The 15,813-nt window shown below is 37.0% G+C and overlaps 1 protein-coding gene across 1 annotated transcript in view; it reads right to left on the bottom strand.

Annotated features, from left to right (window-relative positions):
- Positions 1–5,369, bottom strand: part of Smp_131070 (putative condensin) — a gene marked incomplete at its 5' end in the record, with an annotated part of 44,296 nt that extends 38,927 nt beyond the window's left edge. The window contains 2 exons of the mRNA XM_018797377.1: positions 952–1,142; positions 5,255–5,369. Coding sequence (XP_018652424.1) covers positions 952–1,142; positions 5,255–5,369 — 306 coding nt within the window. The remainder of the gene's footprint in view (positions 1–951; positions 1,143–5,254) is intronic.
- Between the last annotated feature and the right edge of the window lie 10,444 nt (positions 5,370–15,813).

Below are 15,813 nucleotides of genomic sequence, written 5' to 3'. Positions count from 1 at the left end.
TTCGGGCACCTGGGCAGTATCACAGCCCTCACACAAATCGAATGAGATTTGTGAGGCGCATATTTATCTGGTGCTTCCTTGTACCAATATTTATGTGTTTAAATAAATAAATAATAAAATAAAATATGTGAAGATAATAATTCATCTGTATAAAATATATTGGACAATAGGGATAAAGTACTTGTGTGAAGTGGATCAAATTACTTCGTAAGTCGTATCAGAACTAATGGTTTTTGGTAGTTGAAGAAATCTTGACCATGATACAAGATGTATGTTTCATTTTCAACCAAATTGAATCAGTTGCCAATAAAGAGAAAATTGAATATCCATCAAGAAAGAAGTATGCTATTCAGTGATTTTCTTTGTTATAATTTACAGTTGTTAAGTATATTAATATAGAATGGAGGACATTCAAAGCATAGATATCTAATTGCCCTTTCCAGAATATATATACATATAAAGTTACAGTTCGGTTGTGGAGGTTTTTTTGTCACTAAGCGACCTTAGTTAGAAACCATGTATACTTATAATAAGTAGAAACTAATTTTGAGAGGTAATTCTTGGAGTCTTTGGTAAGAAGCCGTGACCAACAGAGTTCAACTATGTCGAAAGTGGGATAGTTATCGAACAATGGCATTGCATTAGAAGATGGTTGGCCAATATCGAGAATTGATGAAAGTCAGAAATGCAAACCATTGGGTGCTAATTTAACAATGGTCCGGGGATTAATTACCTGCCACAAGACCTGAAGGTTCTAGGCTCAGTTACCGATCGGGTCATTGGTGTGCACTGCTGAATCCCATACTACAACACACTATATATATATGTATATATATATATATATATTGCAAAATCTGCTACAAGCTTGAGGGAGGAAACCAGAATCTCCCTCTCTCTCTTTGCTATTAGGATGTACAGAAAAGTATCAATAACAAAATTCATAAAACTCACATTACCGCCTACGGCAGATTTGGCATTAGCATTTAGTTCGTTTTCAAACATATCAACAAACTGACATAATAGATATGTGTGCATTTTTAACGCGTTCCGATGTGTATTCATTTCAGTTCGATTAAGAACTGACTGTCCAGTTTGTGTAGATTCAAGCACTGAACCCAATTGACGTACACAAACTTCATATCCTAGAATGTTTCAGTAGAACAACAATATAGTATAATTGTAATTATTATCATAGGGACTAGAATTTATAAAATAATAGACATCATCAATACCAATATAATGAATAGAAGATAACTATTTTTATCAATTTATTCTTAGGGTACTCGTTAAGTTCAAGGGAATAGAGATTGTAATCTATTATGCTTAGTTTTGAGCAGTTGGAGACAATTAGCGAAGTTCAGTTTTGCTTGTGTTTTCTGTACAATAAAACCAAATCAACAAGGTAATGCCTGAAACCATAAGGTGACGTATATTTACTACAAAGCAAATTCTATTATTACAATTATTACCCATTTAAACATTACTGAATCAAGAAGGATGAGTTTCTACCAAACTTAGCTTGATGCTTGATTGACGAGTACTGGCATATAAGATGTCGAAATGCCACGATCTAAAAATTTTCAGTATGTTTAAATTAAACCATATTGATTGGAGACTGTAATGATAATGAAAGGTTTGATTAGTCCCAGAATTCCTATCTTTATTTCAGTAGATATTTGCATTATGATTCAGGTTTAAATTAGTCTCCAGCAGGATAGATGGTTCAAAACTAACCAAGTAAATATTATACAATCATGTTAATATTTATCATACTTAGTGCTTCACTGACTTCTAAAAGTACACTAAGATTCCAATATGGGATTGTCTGAATTAATATTCATATAATGGTCAACTTCATCATGGATGTGTGAATAATTTTGTGGACTAAAGTGAAACTATAAGGTGATTTTACAAACACTCATTAATCAGGCCTAATAACTTATAATTACGAAGACTGTGCAACGACGTGATAAATCTGACTGAACGCTTGAATCAGTCTCCATAGCTCTTCTAATAACCCCAGGGTAAATCAACACGACAACGCGAACACGAGAGGAAAGGTGAGAAACATGGAAAGAACACTCTAATCTAAGTTCCATTTTATGTACAGTAAATTAGGGTGTTTATAGCATTTTAGATGGCCTTGGGCTTCTGGAACCCTACTAAACATAACACGATAGGTAATAGTCCAAACAGAAATGCGACACGTGACTCTTCACTCCCTGGATGGACCAATAAATACTGTACAGATTAGTAGTATTTATTTATTTATTTAAACACATAAATATTGGTACAAGGAAGCACCAGATAAATATGCGCCTCACAAATCCCATTCGATTTGTGTGAGGGCTGTGATACTGCCCAGGTGCCCGAACTGAAGCAGGTGGTTTTCTTAGGGGGCCATACCCCGAGCCTTTGACCGAAAGATCTGATCCACAAGACAGTGGAGCATCGTGAGGCGATCATTCCCATGGTAGCCGGTGACCAACAATTGGTTCATACGCCATTCGTTCCTTGAGGGTACTGGAGCCCATGTGCACCATTGGTTTGGAATCAGGGTTTTCCAACTCCCCTAGGTGGACTCGCCTTGTCCACCAACCCGGTTAGAGCGCCGAACATTCGCTTTTCGTCCTCTCACTTTCGTAAACAACACCGGTGCCACGAAAAGGCAGTGAGTAGGACTTCCCTGGCAGAGGCTGTATACGCGTGACCGTGTGAGAGCATTTCGAGAGGGAGGGCGCGCCCTCCCCACTGTCAGCCGTACCAGGGCATTTGGGGGCTTTAAACATAGTAACTACGCGTATTCCCTGGTAATCAACCTCTCAATATGTCAGAGGTTTACGATAACGAACTCACTGCAGACTAGCTTAATAGGTTATTAACACGATATCTGGTACATAGAAGCGTACAAAGTATCAAGATACGCTTAAAGATCAATAAATAGGGTCATGATTGCCATCTAATAACTGTCTAGATATATTACTTAACTGATAATTTTCGAAAAACCAGATAAAAGCCACACTATAATTTATTAGTTTTAAAAAGAAAATTGACCTGACCTTTAAGAACTATGTGCCAAGCATTCTCCTTTATTCCTGAGTCAACGTTCTGCCACTCACTGTGAAAATAAAAATCTAAAAATTCAAATTCAGCTGCTTACTGCAACACGGAGAACAAAGTATCGAACTCATGTAATATGTAGGTGAAGCCTTCACTTGTGAGAGATCGCTGACACTCTTAAAAAGAGGAAAAACAACAGGAAATGGAACATTAAACGAGTAGATTAAAGACACTTTTTTCCAAACTGGTTACAATCAGTGATTATTTCCAGTTGTTGGAAAAAAATTATGTTCTTAACGAGAAACCTGTTTGATTACTATAGATCTCTAACCTCAGCATTTAGCTATTAGAATCTCAAATAAAGATAAAGAACAGATCAAACGGGTTTTAAGTTTGGTTATTAGTGAGGGCGTTCAAACGATCGACTTTTTATTATTCGTCACCACCATACTATCTATAGTTTTGGTCTGAACGTAGCATTACACTCCATCCACTGAGAGATTTTATCATGTTGCATGTTGTTGAAGAAACAAACATAAGACATGTTTCGACACAGTAGTGGGGTGTACACACCTGTCACTATCTCTTTTCAAATCTTGAATGTCTTATTACTCTACATATTCTCATGTCACCTTGTTAGTTCTTCTATTTATTAAGAATCTATCCTACTGAAATGCATGACAGAACAGATGCACAACATATTTACTTCTCATTTATGCACAACAAAAGTCAGTCAGTCACAACGTAGAACTTCATACGTATGTACATCAGTTCCAGTTGTCATACCACATTAGCAAAAAGATGCAGTTGTCGATTCAAATCCCAGTGGTAGAAATAGTAAGAGTATAAGCAGTAATCCGAAAGATTAGGGTTTGAAGATGCTATTCAAGGAGTATAATCCAGTTAAATAAATTTGGAAAGAGAAAATAAAAGGGACTTGAAGAATTCAGGTAGTCTACACCTACCAACATGGCTCAGTCCACCTGTCAGTGACTTCATGGATTTGTGCCACGTCTTGGTCTGGCCGCCCCTAGCTTTCTTTCAACCTACTCCTACGCCATAAAACATCACTCGTCGGGGCAGTCGGTGGTTGGGCATACGTAACACGTGTCCCAGTCATCTCAACTGATGAGGTTTCACTACTTCATCAATCGATTTTCCGTCCTTACCTAGTACCCGTTTCCTAACAACTGCATTACTTACTCGGTGGTCCCAGGATACACGAGCAATGCTTCGAAGACACCTATGATTGAATACTAATAGCCTACGAATATCCCCTACTCTTACTGGCCATGTTTCACTGCCATAAAGTTGGACAGGACGAACTGTTGCACAGCAAACCCGTCCTTTGCACAACAAAAGCAAATAAATATTTATGTATAACAGTACAATTATTGTGACTCGTTTCCAATATAGTCATTTGAGTAGTTGTAATTAGTAGCATTGAGTGCATCGTATAGGTTACGAAAAAAGTTGTATTGAAGATACAACTTGATTACGCTTAAGAGAACAAGTTGAGCAACGAGCTCTATAATATCCAAAAGTGCTTTACCGGAGAAATATCATAATTTAGAAGTGAGCCATGAGCTTTCATTGTTGTTGTACTTAAGGTTATATCAAATATAACCTTTCTCATTTCAGATTCCTTAAGTGGGAGATGTAGCCACTTTTGTGTAATTACTACGGTCGCTTGAGCTCATGGCTATAAGGCTGAACTACATAAGTTTACAAAGTATTAAAGTATTTCCAGGATGTCCTTTAATTGGTTAAGTGAAAAGTATTGAATAAAAGATGCGATAATGTTATGTAACGGCCAAATAAAACGAAGGTCGAAAGAGGATGAATTGCCTTAGGATTTTCATCACTAAATACTGAGCTATAGACCAAGAATATAAATGACAATAAGAATAAAAACATAAAAACTACAAGAAGAGCGTGACATTTCTGACAACTGTATATAAATTTGAAATGACACCTTTTGCCTATACAAAACGCAGGAAACATATGAGTGGAAGTATGGGAATATATCAATCGTTCAAAAAATTGTCGACAGGAAATGCTGCACGAAATACTTTTTTAGGCAACTGTAGAGAATGCAGAAAACATAAAATTATATGGTTAACAAATAAAAAAATAACATCAACCTAATTTATTTTAGGTAATGGGGTAAAATATTAGCAAAAATTAAGCCTACTTGGAAGATAATTTCTCAAATTCCTTACGGAAATTACGTCGTTTACGACATAAGCATTGGAAACAGAACGCTTCAGTAAGTCTGCCTTGGCGACAGGAATAATAAACTCTGACATTTATGCGTAGTTCTAAAACATTCAAACGCAAAAAATAGATTTAAACTCATGTGTTAGAAAAAACAAAATCTGCAAGACTATAATTTACCACAAGAAATTACTGCAAGAAATTACTGGTTAGTATAAGAGCCCCATACGGAACGTAACAATCTAAACTGACAAAAAGTTCACGCACAGAAGACATAAGCAATAGCGATGTATAACCTACCAGGATGACTCAGAGAACCATCGATAAGATTTAATCCTTAACTGTAACTAGAGAGACAGTATACTCAAGAAATTAAGATAGTTTCTAAGTTTGGTAGATGGATTGGGCCATTAATTTCTATAAAGTTCAAGAACATTATTTTATTGGTAGACGATGGATATCGTAATGTAAACTGCGAGAAAGTTTGCTGACATATATCTATGCCAGGTCCTTTATTATCATGCTTGCTGGGACGCTAGGAGAAAAATTTGGTCTCATAGTCTTTTTATGTGGCTAAGAAAACGAATTCGCTCAAAGCTCTTAAGAGCTGATCAGAAATCAAACAAACCCATTTCAGATATCATTCAAAATTAAGTTTAGTCAGCAAGGCTACATTATGGACGTATAGTGAGTATTCAAAACCGTTCATGTTGGGAGGGGGGAATTACAGTTCTGAAAGACTTGAGATTCTTTATAAACCGAGTGAGTAAACGAAGGTATTCCTTGACCACGAGGTTTGAAATTGGCTTATTTAATGAGCTATATAATATACGACAAACGGAACAATGTGCTAAATTTTTCGAAAAAGGTCAATACTTTTCGAAGACATTTATTACATGCTTCTTGAAACCACTCTCGATATGGGAAGCATCTAACGACCCCATCATATCACTTTCGCAAGATTGTCAACATATGTCATCTTATAGAAGGTTTGTATATTAATCAAAAAATATAAACGTTACATGAAACTTCAAAAGGACGCCAGGACAACCTTGAAATCAAAATAGGTATGTTTCAATATCAAAGCTTCGCCAAGTCCGTGGGTAGTGCAATTTAACAGTAATATTAAATGCAAGTATCACGATCATGCTAATGACCTTACAGAGAATTTATCCTACAGCATTATTGGCAGAAAAGAGGTATATGAAATAACTGAACGACTGAGGCTTTCTGTTAGTGGTCTTAGATATTTGGTTGCAGCGAATCACCTATACCTCTAGGTTGGAAATATAGGTACATTTAACAAGCAAAAGAGAGAAGGAAACGTTTTAGAATGAAACCATTTCGAGGTTCTAAGAAAAAACCAATTTCACATCGAAGGACTCTTGGGGATTTGTATGGACCATCTTATCTGGCAATGAATTCCGGGACGTGACTACTCTTGAAAAGTATAAAGTATGCCTGCAGTTCAGTATGGTGTGTTATTTCTCTGTCTCCTGTGCATTTCCTCTACAGTTTGCGTCAGGACAGAAGTTAACGAGGTACTTTAGAGTATGTCTAGTAATGTTTATTTTACTGTAAGTCTGGAAAATGTCTCTTCTTAGTCGCCAATATTGGAATGGGTAAAGATCCAGCTATCTAAAACTCTATCCAAACAGAATTCGCCGCAAATTTTGTTTCCGCGCCGGTGGTGACGTTATTTTGTGGTAAACACAGCAATAGATCATGAATAAAATTGTTGGTGCGAATTGGAACCTAATGAATAAATAGCTGCTACTCTGCCACATATACTACTAAACCAAATGTCATTAACCAATAGAAATGTCCAAACAGCGTCGTTTTTTCACTCTTAAGTTCAATTACGACAAAATGGTGTATTTTCTAACCAGATCCAACGTATGAAGAAGAAACATTTAGAAGATTATAAATATTAGAGTGGTTATTCAAAGTGGTGGTCTCTGCCAGTGTTGCTTTGAGGTTATCATGGACTAGCAACTGAATAAAACGATGACATCACTTCACAATCCTGGAAACAATTGGTTAATATTTAGTGATTGAGGATACGGTATCAACGCAAAAAGAAAATGTGTAAGAGAGTAAATTTCTGAGTAAAAATGAAGCCAACTTTCAGCCTTGACATTTGATGTTTTCTTTGCTTAGAAGTTAAAGGGAGAAAGGAGGGATCTGTATTATCCTTTTGTACGTCGGTGATTTGACATCATCCCCAGAGTGAGAGAGCTATGTTCTTGAGCTAGATCAAAGACATATATAATGTAGGGGATCTCGGCTTAAACTTCTTCCTTTAGACTACAATATGAGAAAGACGGCCATTCGGGATTATTTCTATGATATGTGTGCTTACACGTAAACTTGTACTCTCGAAAAAGCAGCATTTTTGGATGATAATACTAGGATACTGATGTTCCCTAAAAGGCCAACGATGTTGGATTAATAGGCTTCATTCTGTAACATCCCATTGAAGCAGAAAAAATTGTGATTGGAATTCAGTTATATGTTTCCTTATTTCATGTAAACACTTGTTATAACTTGACGAGAAAAAACGAATGGTAACCGCTAGTAATAATTTATGAATTAGCTTTATACATATGTTCTTATTGTATAATTTAAGAAACTAAACCATTTATGTTTATATTCCTTGTTGTTATAAGCTATTATTTGTCCTATTGGTTACTGTTATATGATTTACTATTCCTAAGTTATTTTCGATCTATTAGTTACAGTGCCTCACCGTAACAGCCCTTTTTGGCTTGATATTGTCTTATGTTTTATAGTATATTTGGCTTAATTTGCTTGTATATAAACCAAATATGCTTGGAATATATTGTTCATACAACAAAGACTGATATTTGTGTTCTGAACTCAACAGATAGGGCTAGGCGAAAAATGGAACAGTCGGAACTCTAGGCTGCTCCTACAGGTATATGTACCTTTGGTCCGGTCGATAAATCACTTTTCTCTAACTGAAGATCGCATTGAAATATATTAAAAAGGCCACAAGGTACGACAATTGGCGACGGGGTGAGAAATCTACGACCCAACTCTTAAGAATCAAAGACCAGCCAGTAGTTGGACAAAAATCACTGTAAATATTTTGACCAATCAACGTACATAATAGTCGTCGGTGTCTTTGCATGAAATTGGTTTATGACTTGTCATCAAGTTTCTTTGGTTACTGTCCTTATTTATACAGAAAAAAGGCACTTCCTAGAAACAACTCCAGTTACTATTACAGAGGTAACATAAGAGGTTAAAAAAGAACCAGTTAAAATTTATTAATAGTTCAAATCATAGGTGTCGACTCAGTCGAATACATGAGCCTGATAACCTTCTCGGTCCGGACCTCAAGATGCACACTATACCTCTATCAGACTTTAAAGTCAACAACAGTCAGGAGACATATTACGATTCCACTGGCTTTTCTGCCGGCAACGGTAAATTTATTACGGATGATAAGATTACCGCGTCTGTTCCCCCTTACAACACAGTTCTTACTATGAAAAATCTCAGGTGCATTCACGGAATTACTACTCATAATATTTTTTAGCCCGCTTCTCCAAGATACCTCTCAGTTTATGACTCATTTACTTAATGCCTCTCTTTCTTCGGTAAAATTATTTATACCAAAACCCTTTCACTCCTTTTAAATTCAAGAATTATATGATATAATAGCGCAATACATTTCGAACAGTCTGATCACATATACACTTGTTAAGAACATTTATATATAAAAATAAAAGGTCAACTAGACTGGAAATGGGGGTAAGAGGATATAAGGATAATAATAATAATGTAAGAACAGTTTGAAACCTAATTACTCCTGGTTTTAATTTCTCGGTACCTATAACGCAAATGTCTGAATTGGTAATAAACGCCCAATTTGAACATCTATATGATCAACTGAGTACTCTAACCCTTACGTCTTTAAGTAATCAAAGCTGGTGTAAAGCTGACTGGTGGATATAGCACATCAATCTCATAATGTTGGACCAAGGCACAGAAGCATGTTGACTTCTCAACATTTTAAATCACTAAAAGAACTACGAAAAAACCCTGATATTGTCTTGTTGAAGCCTGATAAAGGATCATGCGTGGTTATCATAAGCAAATATGAATATAAGAGTAAGATGTTATCCATCCTCAATGATGAAAGTAAATTCATGCCTGGTGCTGAATTTAGAGGTATTAACAAACTAGAGGGAAGAGTAAATTCAAACCTGGAAATATCGTTACGCATGAATATTATTGATAAAGAGGAATTTAATTTCTTAAAACCTATGGGTTCTGAGTATCCTCATTTATATGAACTACTTAAAATTCACAAATCAAATATTACTTTACGTGCAATTTTATTAATGTGCCGATCACCCACACATAACCTAGCTAAATGGCTAACAAAATTACTGGATCTTATTCGAAGACGTTTATGTAAGTTTTCTCTGAAAGATTCTTTTAAATTGGCCGATCATTTAGGTGATATTAATATCAAGGGAAAGACAATGAGTTCAACTGACGTGAATTTCATATTTACAAGTGTACCTTTGAAAAGGACTATTGACATATCATGTGACTATATATCACTAAACAACCTTAAATTACCTTTCCCTTTCAAAATTCTTAAAGATTTACAACTATTATGTACTGACAAAGTTCAGTTCACTTTTGAAGGCGAATACTTTAGCCAGATTGATGGGGTTGCTATGGGTAGATCGTTATTAGCAGATGTGTTCATGACACATGTTGCAAATCTAGCTGAAGACCTAGTCGAAAACGTGTTTCTTTCTAAGAGATATTTGGAAGATATCTTAGTTGTCTGTGAAAGAAAGGATTATATGAACTGTTTATCGAATAAACTTAACGTTCTTCAAAACCACATCAGTCTCTAATGCGAAGAGGAGAAGAACGACCAGCTCCCCTTCCTGAATATACCTCTAAGTAGACGAGAAGATGGCTCAATCAAACGATCCATTTTTCGAAAAGCAACATGGACGTGCTAAAACCTCAGTTACTATAGTCATTGCCCTGTGCAATACAAACGGGGTTTGATTAGGTGCCTATTTAATCGTATTTGCACAAACGATGCTATTGATGATGATGTTAAGTTGTTAAACAAGACATTAATGGGGAACGGTTATCCACTTAAATTTATAAATATATTGTACCATGGAAAGTTCATGGTACAATGAAACGTACTGTAGCCTTGGTGGAAAAAAGGCCTGTCTACATCACCTTACTATTTAGAGGTGATTCAAATAGCCTTTTGTTGAAACAAAGGCTTAAATCAGTCACCAACGAAACTTATTGTGTAGTGAAGGTCATTATTAATGAAAGAACAAGGTCTGTGCTTCATCCAAAACCTAGAAGACGGGAAAATTATTGCATCACATTCTACTGCATTTACCAATTTAAATGTGTGTCTGGTCACACATACACAGGGGGGAGCAATCGTGATCTGAAAATTAAGGCGTGTGCACATATACCAAAATGGTTGCAGAAACAAATAGAATCAAATGATCCGATAAGAGTAGAGGTTAAAAATCCATCATCCCCTATCTCCAAACATATAATCGAAACAGGCCATAAGAATGATCTTAACTCGGCTTTTGTGGTGTTGTATAAAAGCGTAAAAGGGCGTATACTAAGGTTTGTTGAAGCCTTAGCCGTACGAAAATTCAAACCCCCTTTGTGTATTTAAAAAATGTTCGTCCTCACCTTAAAACTACCCTGGTAATATTAGCTTATTATCCAGAGTAATTAGGTTTCAAATTGTTCTCACATTATTATTATTATCCTTGTATCCTCTTACCCCCATTTCCAGTCTAGTTGACCTTTTATTTTTATATACAAATGTTCTTAACAAGTGTATTTGTGACCAGACTGTTGCCGAGTTGCAGCTCGAATGTCCTCTAACCAAAGAACGAAAATGATGAGAGACCTGTAAACCTATATGCCTTCAATAAACCGGTCATTGGTGGCACCATATTCCCACATAAACGCATTCACAAAACCACATGGATTTCACCGGACCACACTACACAGAACCAAATCGACCATATCTGCATCAACAAAAAGTTCAGGAGGACGATGTAGGATGTGAGAACCAAGAGAGGAGCTGATATAGCATCAGATCATCATTTGCTGGTCGCCAAGATGAAATTAAAATTTAAGAAGCACTGGACAACGGGACGGACAACATCAGAAAAGTTCAATACGTCTTTTCTTCGGGGTACTGACAAACTCAACAAATTCAGCATAGCCCTCAGCAACAGGTTCCAGGCCTTTCATGATCTACTCAATGGAGAGCAATGGAGAACAACTGGAAAGGTATTAAGGAGGCAATCACTTCAACATGTTAGGAGGTTCTGGGCCACAACAAGCACCATCACAAGGAATGGATCACTGTTGATACACTAGATAAGATTGAAGAATGGAGGAACAAGAAGGCGCTAATCAATACGAGCCAAACAAGAGCAGAAAAAGCCAAGGCACAAGCCGAATATACAGAAGCAAACAAACAAGTGAAGAGGAGCATTAGAACCGACAAACGTAAATATGTGGAAGATTTAACAATGACAGCGGAAAAGGCTGCAAGAGAAGGAAACATGAGACAACTGTGTGATACAACAAAGAAGCTCTCTGGAAATTACCGTAAACCAGAACGATCGGTAAGAGGCAAGGAAGGTAAGGTAATCACCAACATTGAAGAACAACGGAACAGGCGGATAGAACACTTCAAAGAACTCTTGAATCGACCAGCTCCACTGAACCCACCGGACATCGAAGCAGCTCCCACGGACCTCCCAATCGATGTTGGCCCACCAACAATTGAAGAGATCAGCATGGCCATCAGACAAATCAAGAGCGGCAAAGCAGCAGGACCAGACAACATCCCGGCAGATGCATTGAAAGCAGATGTAGCAGCAACTGCAAAGATAATCCACATTTTTTTCAGTAAGATTTGGGATGAAGAACAAGTACCTATAGACTGGAAGGAAGGACTTCTGATCCATATAACAAAGAAAGGCGATCTCATCAAGTGTGATAACTACAGGAGAATCACTCTTCTCTCGATACCAGGAAAAGTCTTCAACAGGGTATCGTTAAGAGAATGAAGGACTCCGTAGACACCCAACGTCGAGATCAACAGGCTGGATTTCGTAAGGATCGATCGTGTACAGACCAAATCACAACTCTACGCATCATTATGGAACAATCAATTGAATAGAATTCATCACTCTACATCAACTTCATTGACTGAGTAAACATTTGATGGCGTGGACAGGACAACACTATGGAGGCTTCTTCGACACTACGGTGTCCTTGAGAAGATATTCAATATTATACGGCACTCCTATGATGGATTAAACTGTCAAATCGTCCACGGAGGACAACTCATTCGAGGTAAAGACCGGTGTTAGGCAAGGTTGTTTACTCTCACCCTTACTCTTTCTCCTGGTGATCGACTGGATCATGAAGACGTCAACATCTGGAAGAAAGCACGGGATACAGTGGATAGGCAAGATGCAGCTGGACGATCTAGACTTCGCAGATGTTCTGGCTCTTCTATCACACACGCAACAACAAATGTAGGAGAAGACGACCAGTGTAGCAGCAGTAGTAGGTTTCAATATAAACAAAGGGAAAAGCAAGATTCTCCGACACAACACAGCATGCACCAATTGAATTACACTTGACGAAGAAGCTTTTGAGGACATGAAAATCTTTACATATCTGGGCAGCATCATTGATGGACACAGTGGATCTGATACAGATGTGAAGGCACGAATCGGCAAAGCAAGAGCAGCATATTTACAACTGAAGAACACCTGGAACTCAAAACAATTGTCAACCAACACCAAGTATACAACGAATTTGAAAGCAGTGATCATAGGATAGTAGCTTGTGCTTTCCCTATCTATCCCTCCTACAACCGACCAATTCAAAGAACCTGCAATTATAGAGACTATAAGCATGCAGACTGGGACCTCTTGCGCTCACTGGTCAAACTCTCAGACTGGAATGAATTCTTCCCATGTAATAGTCTGACAGGTGCCATCAACATATTCTATTTGATTGTTAACTCTTGTCTAGATTCCTGTGCACCAATTAAGACTTACAAGATTAGTAAACCCTACGAATTATATATACCAACTAAATATCGTAATAAACTAAGACGCCTACAGAAACGTTATTTTAAATCTAACGACGTCACGGCAGTCACACAAATAACAATAATTTTTAACCAAATTAAAGAGAAACATAAATTAAAAGCCATCAATGAAGAGCTATTAGCACTAAGTACTAGCTCAAAACTTAATCCACCTTTTCAATAAACGTGCTAAATCAACTCAAAAGGTTGATATACCATGCATCCTGCATAATAACAGTTTTATATATGACTCAAAAACTATAGCAGACCTTTTCAGTGGTAATTTTGCAAATGGCAAAGAATCCATAAACGGCTCTGTTTCTAGAGTTATATGCATGACTGGTAACTCAATTAAATCTATCACCTTCACATGCCCGAAAATTAGTAAGGCTTTAAATAACCTCAAGGTTTCGAGAGGTCACAGAGTAGACGGGATTTCATCATTTCTCTACAAATATGGTTGTCCAGATATTCCACTTCTCCTTAAGCTGTTTACTCTCTCTATGGAATCAGGCTCTTATCCTGACCGTTGGGAAACCGCGTACATCATACCACGTTACAAATCCGGAGATAAGACTGACATGAACAACTATCGGCCAATAAATATTACTCCAGTTATCTCTAGGATTATGGAAAATATTATTAGTGACGAACTACCCAACTATTTACTGACTGAACAATTTATTGATGATTTGCAACATGGATTTCTTAAAAATCGATCCTGTATGACATGTCATTTTGACTTCTTTAATTTAGTCTATTCGCTTCGTAGCCAAGGATACCTAGTATTAGTGCTATACCTGGACATTTCTAAGGTCTTCGACATGGTTAACCACAAACTTCTCATAGGTAAACTCGCATCTTATGGGGTCCAAAACCCGTTACTATCCTGGTTTGGTTCCTTCCTCGGTAATCGACATCAAATAGTTAAAATGAACTGTTCATTGTCGAATGCCGTCCCTGTTAGAGGTGGAGTAATTCAGGGTAGTGTCTTAGGTTCTTTGCTCTTTTTAGTTTTCATTAATGATATTTGTGTTTTAGTGTGGGTAAGTCCCTTTTGTATGCAGACGATCGTAAGGTGGTGTATTCATTTTCTCCACATGAGCTGAGCAATATTCAAAATTGTATCAGCATGGAGCATAACAAGGTAGCACAGTGATGCTGAAAATGGCAACTGGAGTTTAATACAGCTAAATGTGGATGGTTATGCTTCGGTGATACATCACTCAACCTCGATCTTACCATAAATGGGGAAGTGTTATCTAGGTTACACACAGTAGTAGATCTAGGACTTAGGTACTCCGACGACTTGCCGTTTACTGAACAGATATTGAAACAAACTTCCAAGTCTCAATGCCTTATATGTTACATAACTCGAAACCTTCATAACAGCGAATCTCGTATTCTAATGTACAAAGTCTGTGTTCGACCACTCCTCGAATACTGCGCGTTTCTCGTTAGTAGCACGCGCATAAAGGATAAATTAAGGCTGGAATTAGTACAGAGACGATTTACACTTCGTACTCTTGGAACTGATAGTGTCTTGACATATAATTCTAGGTGTAGTAAACTCGGGCTTGACCCTTTATGGAAGAGGAGACTCAAACTTAACCTTATCTTCTTTTTCAAAATACTTAACAAACTCTCCTTCACATCCAGCCAGGCGATTCAATATGCTGAAGCTTCACATTACGACATTCGTAACTCCTTGTCTTTAGCGAAACAAACATATTCCAGATCTTCTCTCTATATGAATTACTTTACCTGTAAGTTTTCTAGACTCTGGAATAGTCTACCACAAACTATCCGTACGTTAAATTCTCTCCCATTGTTTGTTCGCTCAATTAATGCCTATTGCTCCTCTGAAAATGCATTAAATGCTCTAGCGCCTGTAAGTGTATCTTACTCCACAAGTGAGATTACCGGAACTTTAAATGTTTAACCACTTACTTGCTGTCACTTTACATTAACACTGTCACTAGCAACTCTAACACGTTTGAATAATATCTAACATGAACAGTGGTAACCTGACCGGCATATTTTGGCAATCATTGTTTTGTTGTTCCGTGCTCTTTGCTTTAATCTTACTTTCTCTAGTTGTAGATAATTATCAATAACTCGCTATGACACTGGAAATAACCTTAAAGAACAACGTTCATTAATCATCAGGCTATCCACTTAAGAAAAAATTAAAAGTTCCCTGGTGTTGCATTGGCTTGCCGTGATATATGCCATATATAAACTACTTATCAATTACTAAACCAGCAAACATAAAACAATCTTATATTTCATGTTTGTTCTCTACATTAAATGTTGCTTTTTATATCAATCTGCTCATGCCTGTAAACTGGTGTGAATTCTGCAAATAT

The sequence above is a fragment of the Schistosoma mansoni genome, chromosome 4 (assembly GCF_000237925.1).
Source record: "Schistosoma mansoni strain Puerto Rico chromosome 4, complete genome".
Lineage (NCBI taxonomy): Eukaryota > Metazoa > Platyhelminthes > Trematoda > Strigeidida > Schistosomatidae > Schistosoma > Schistosoma mansoni.
This window is presented reverse-complemented; position numbering and strand designations above follow the sequence as displayed.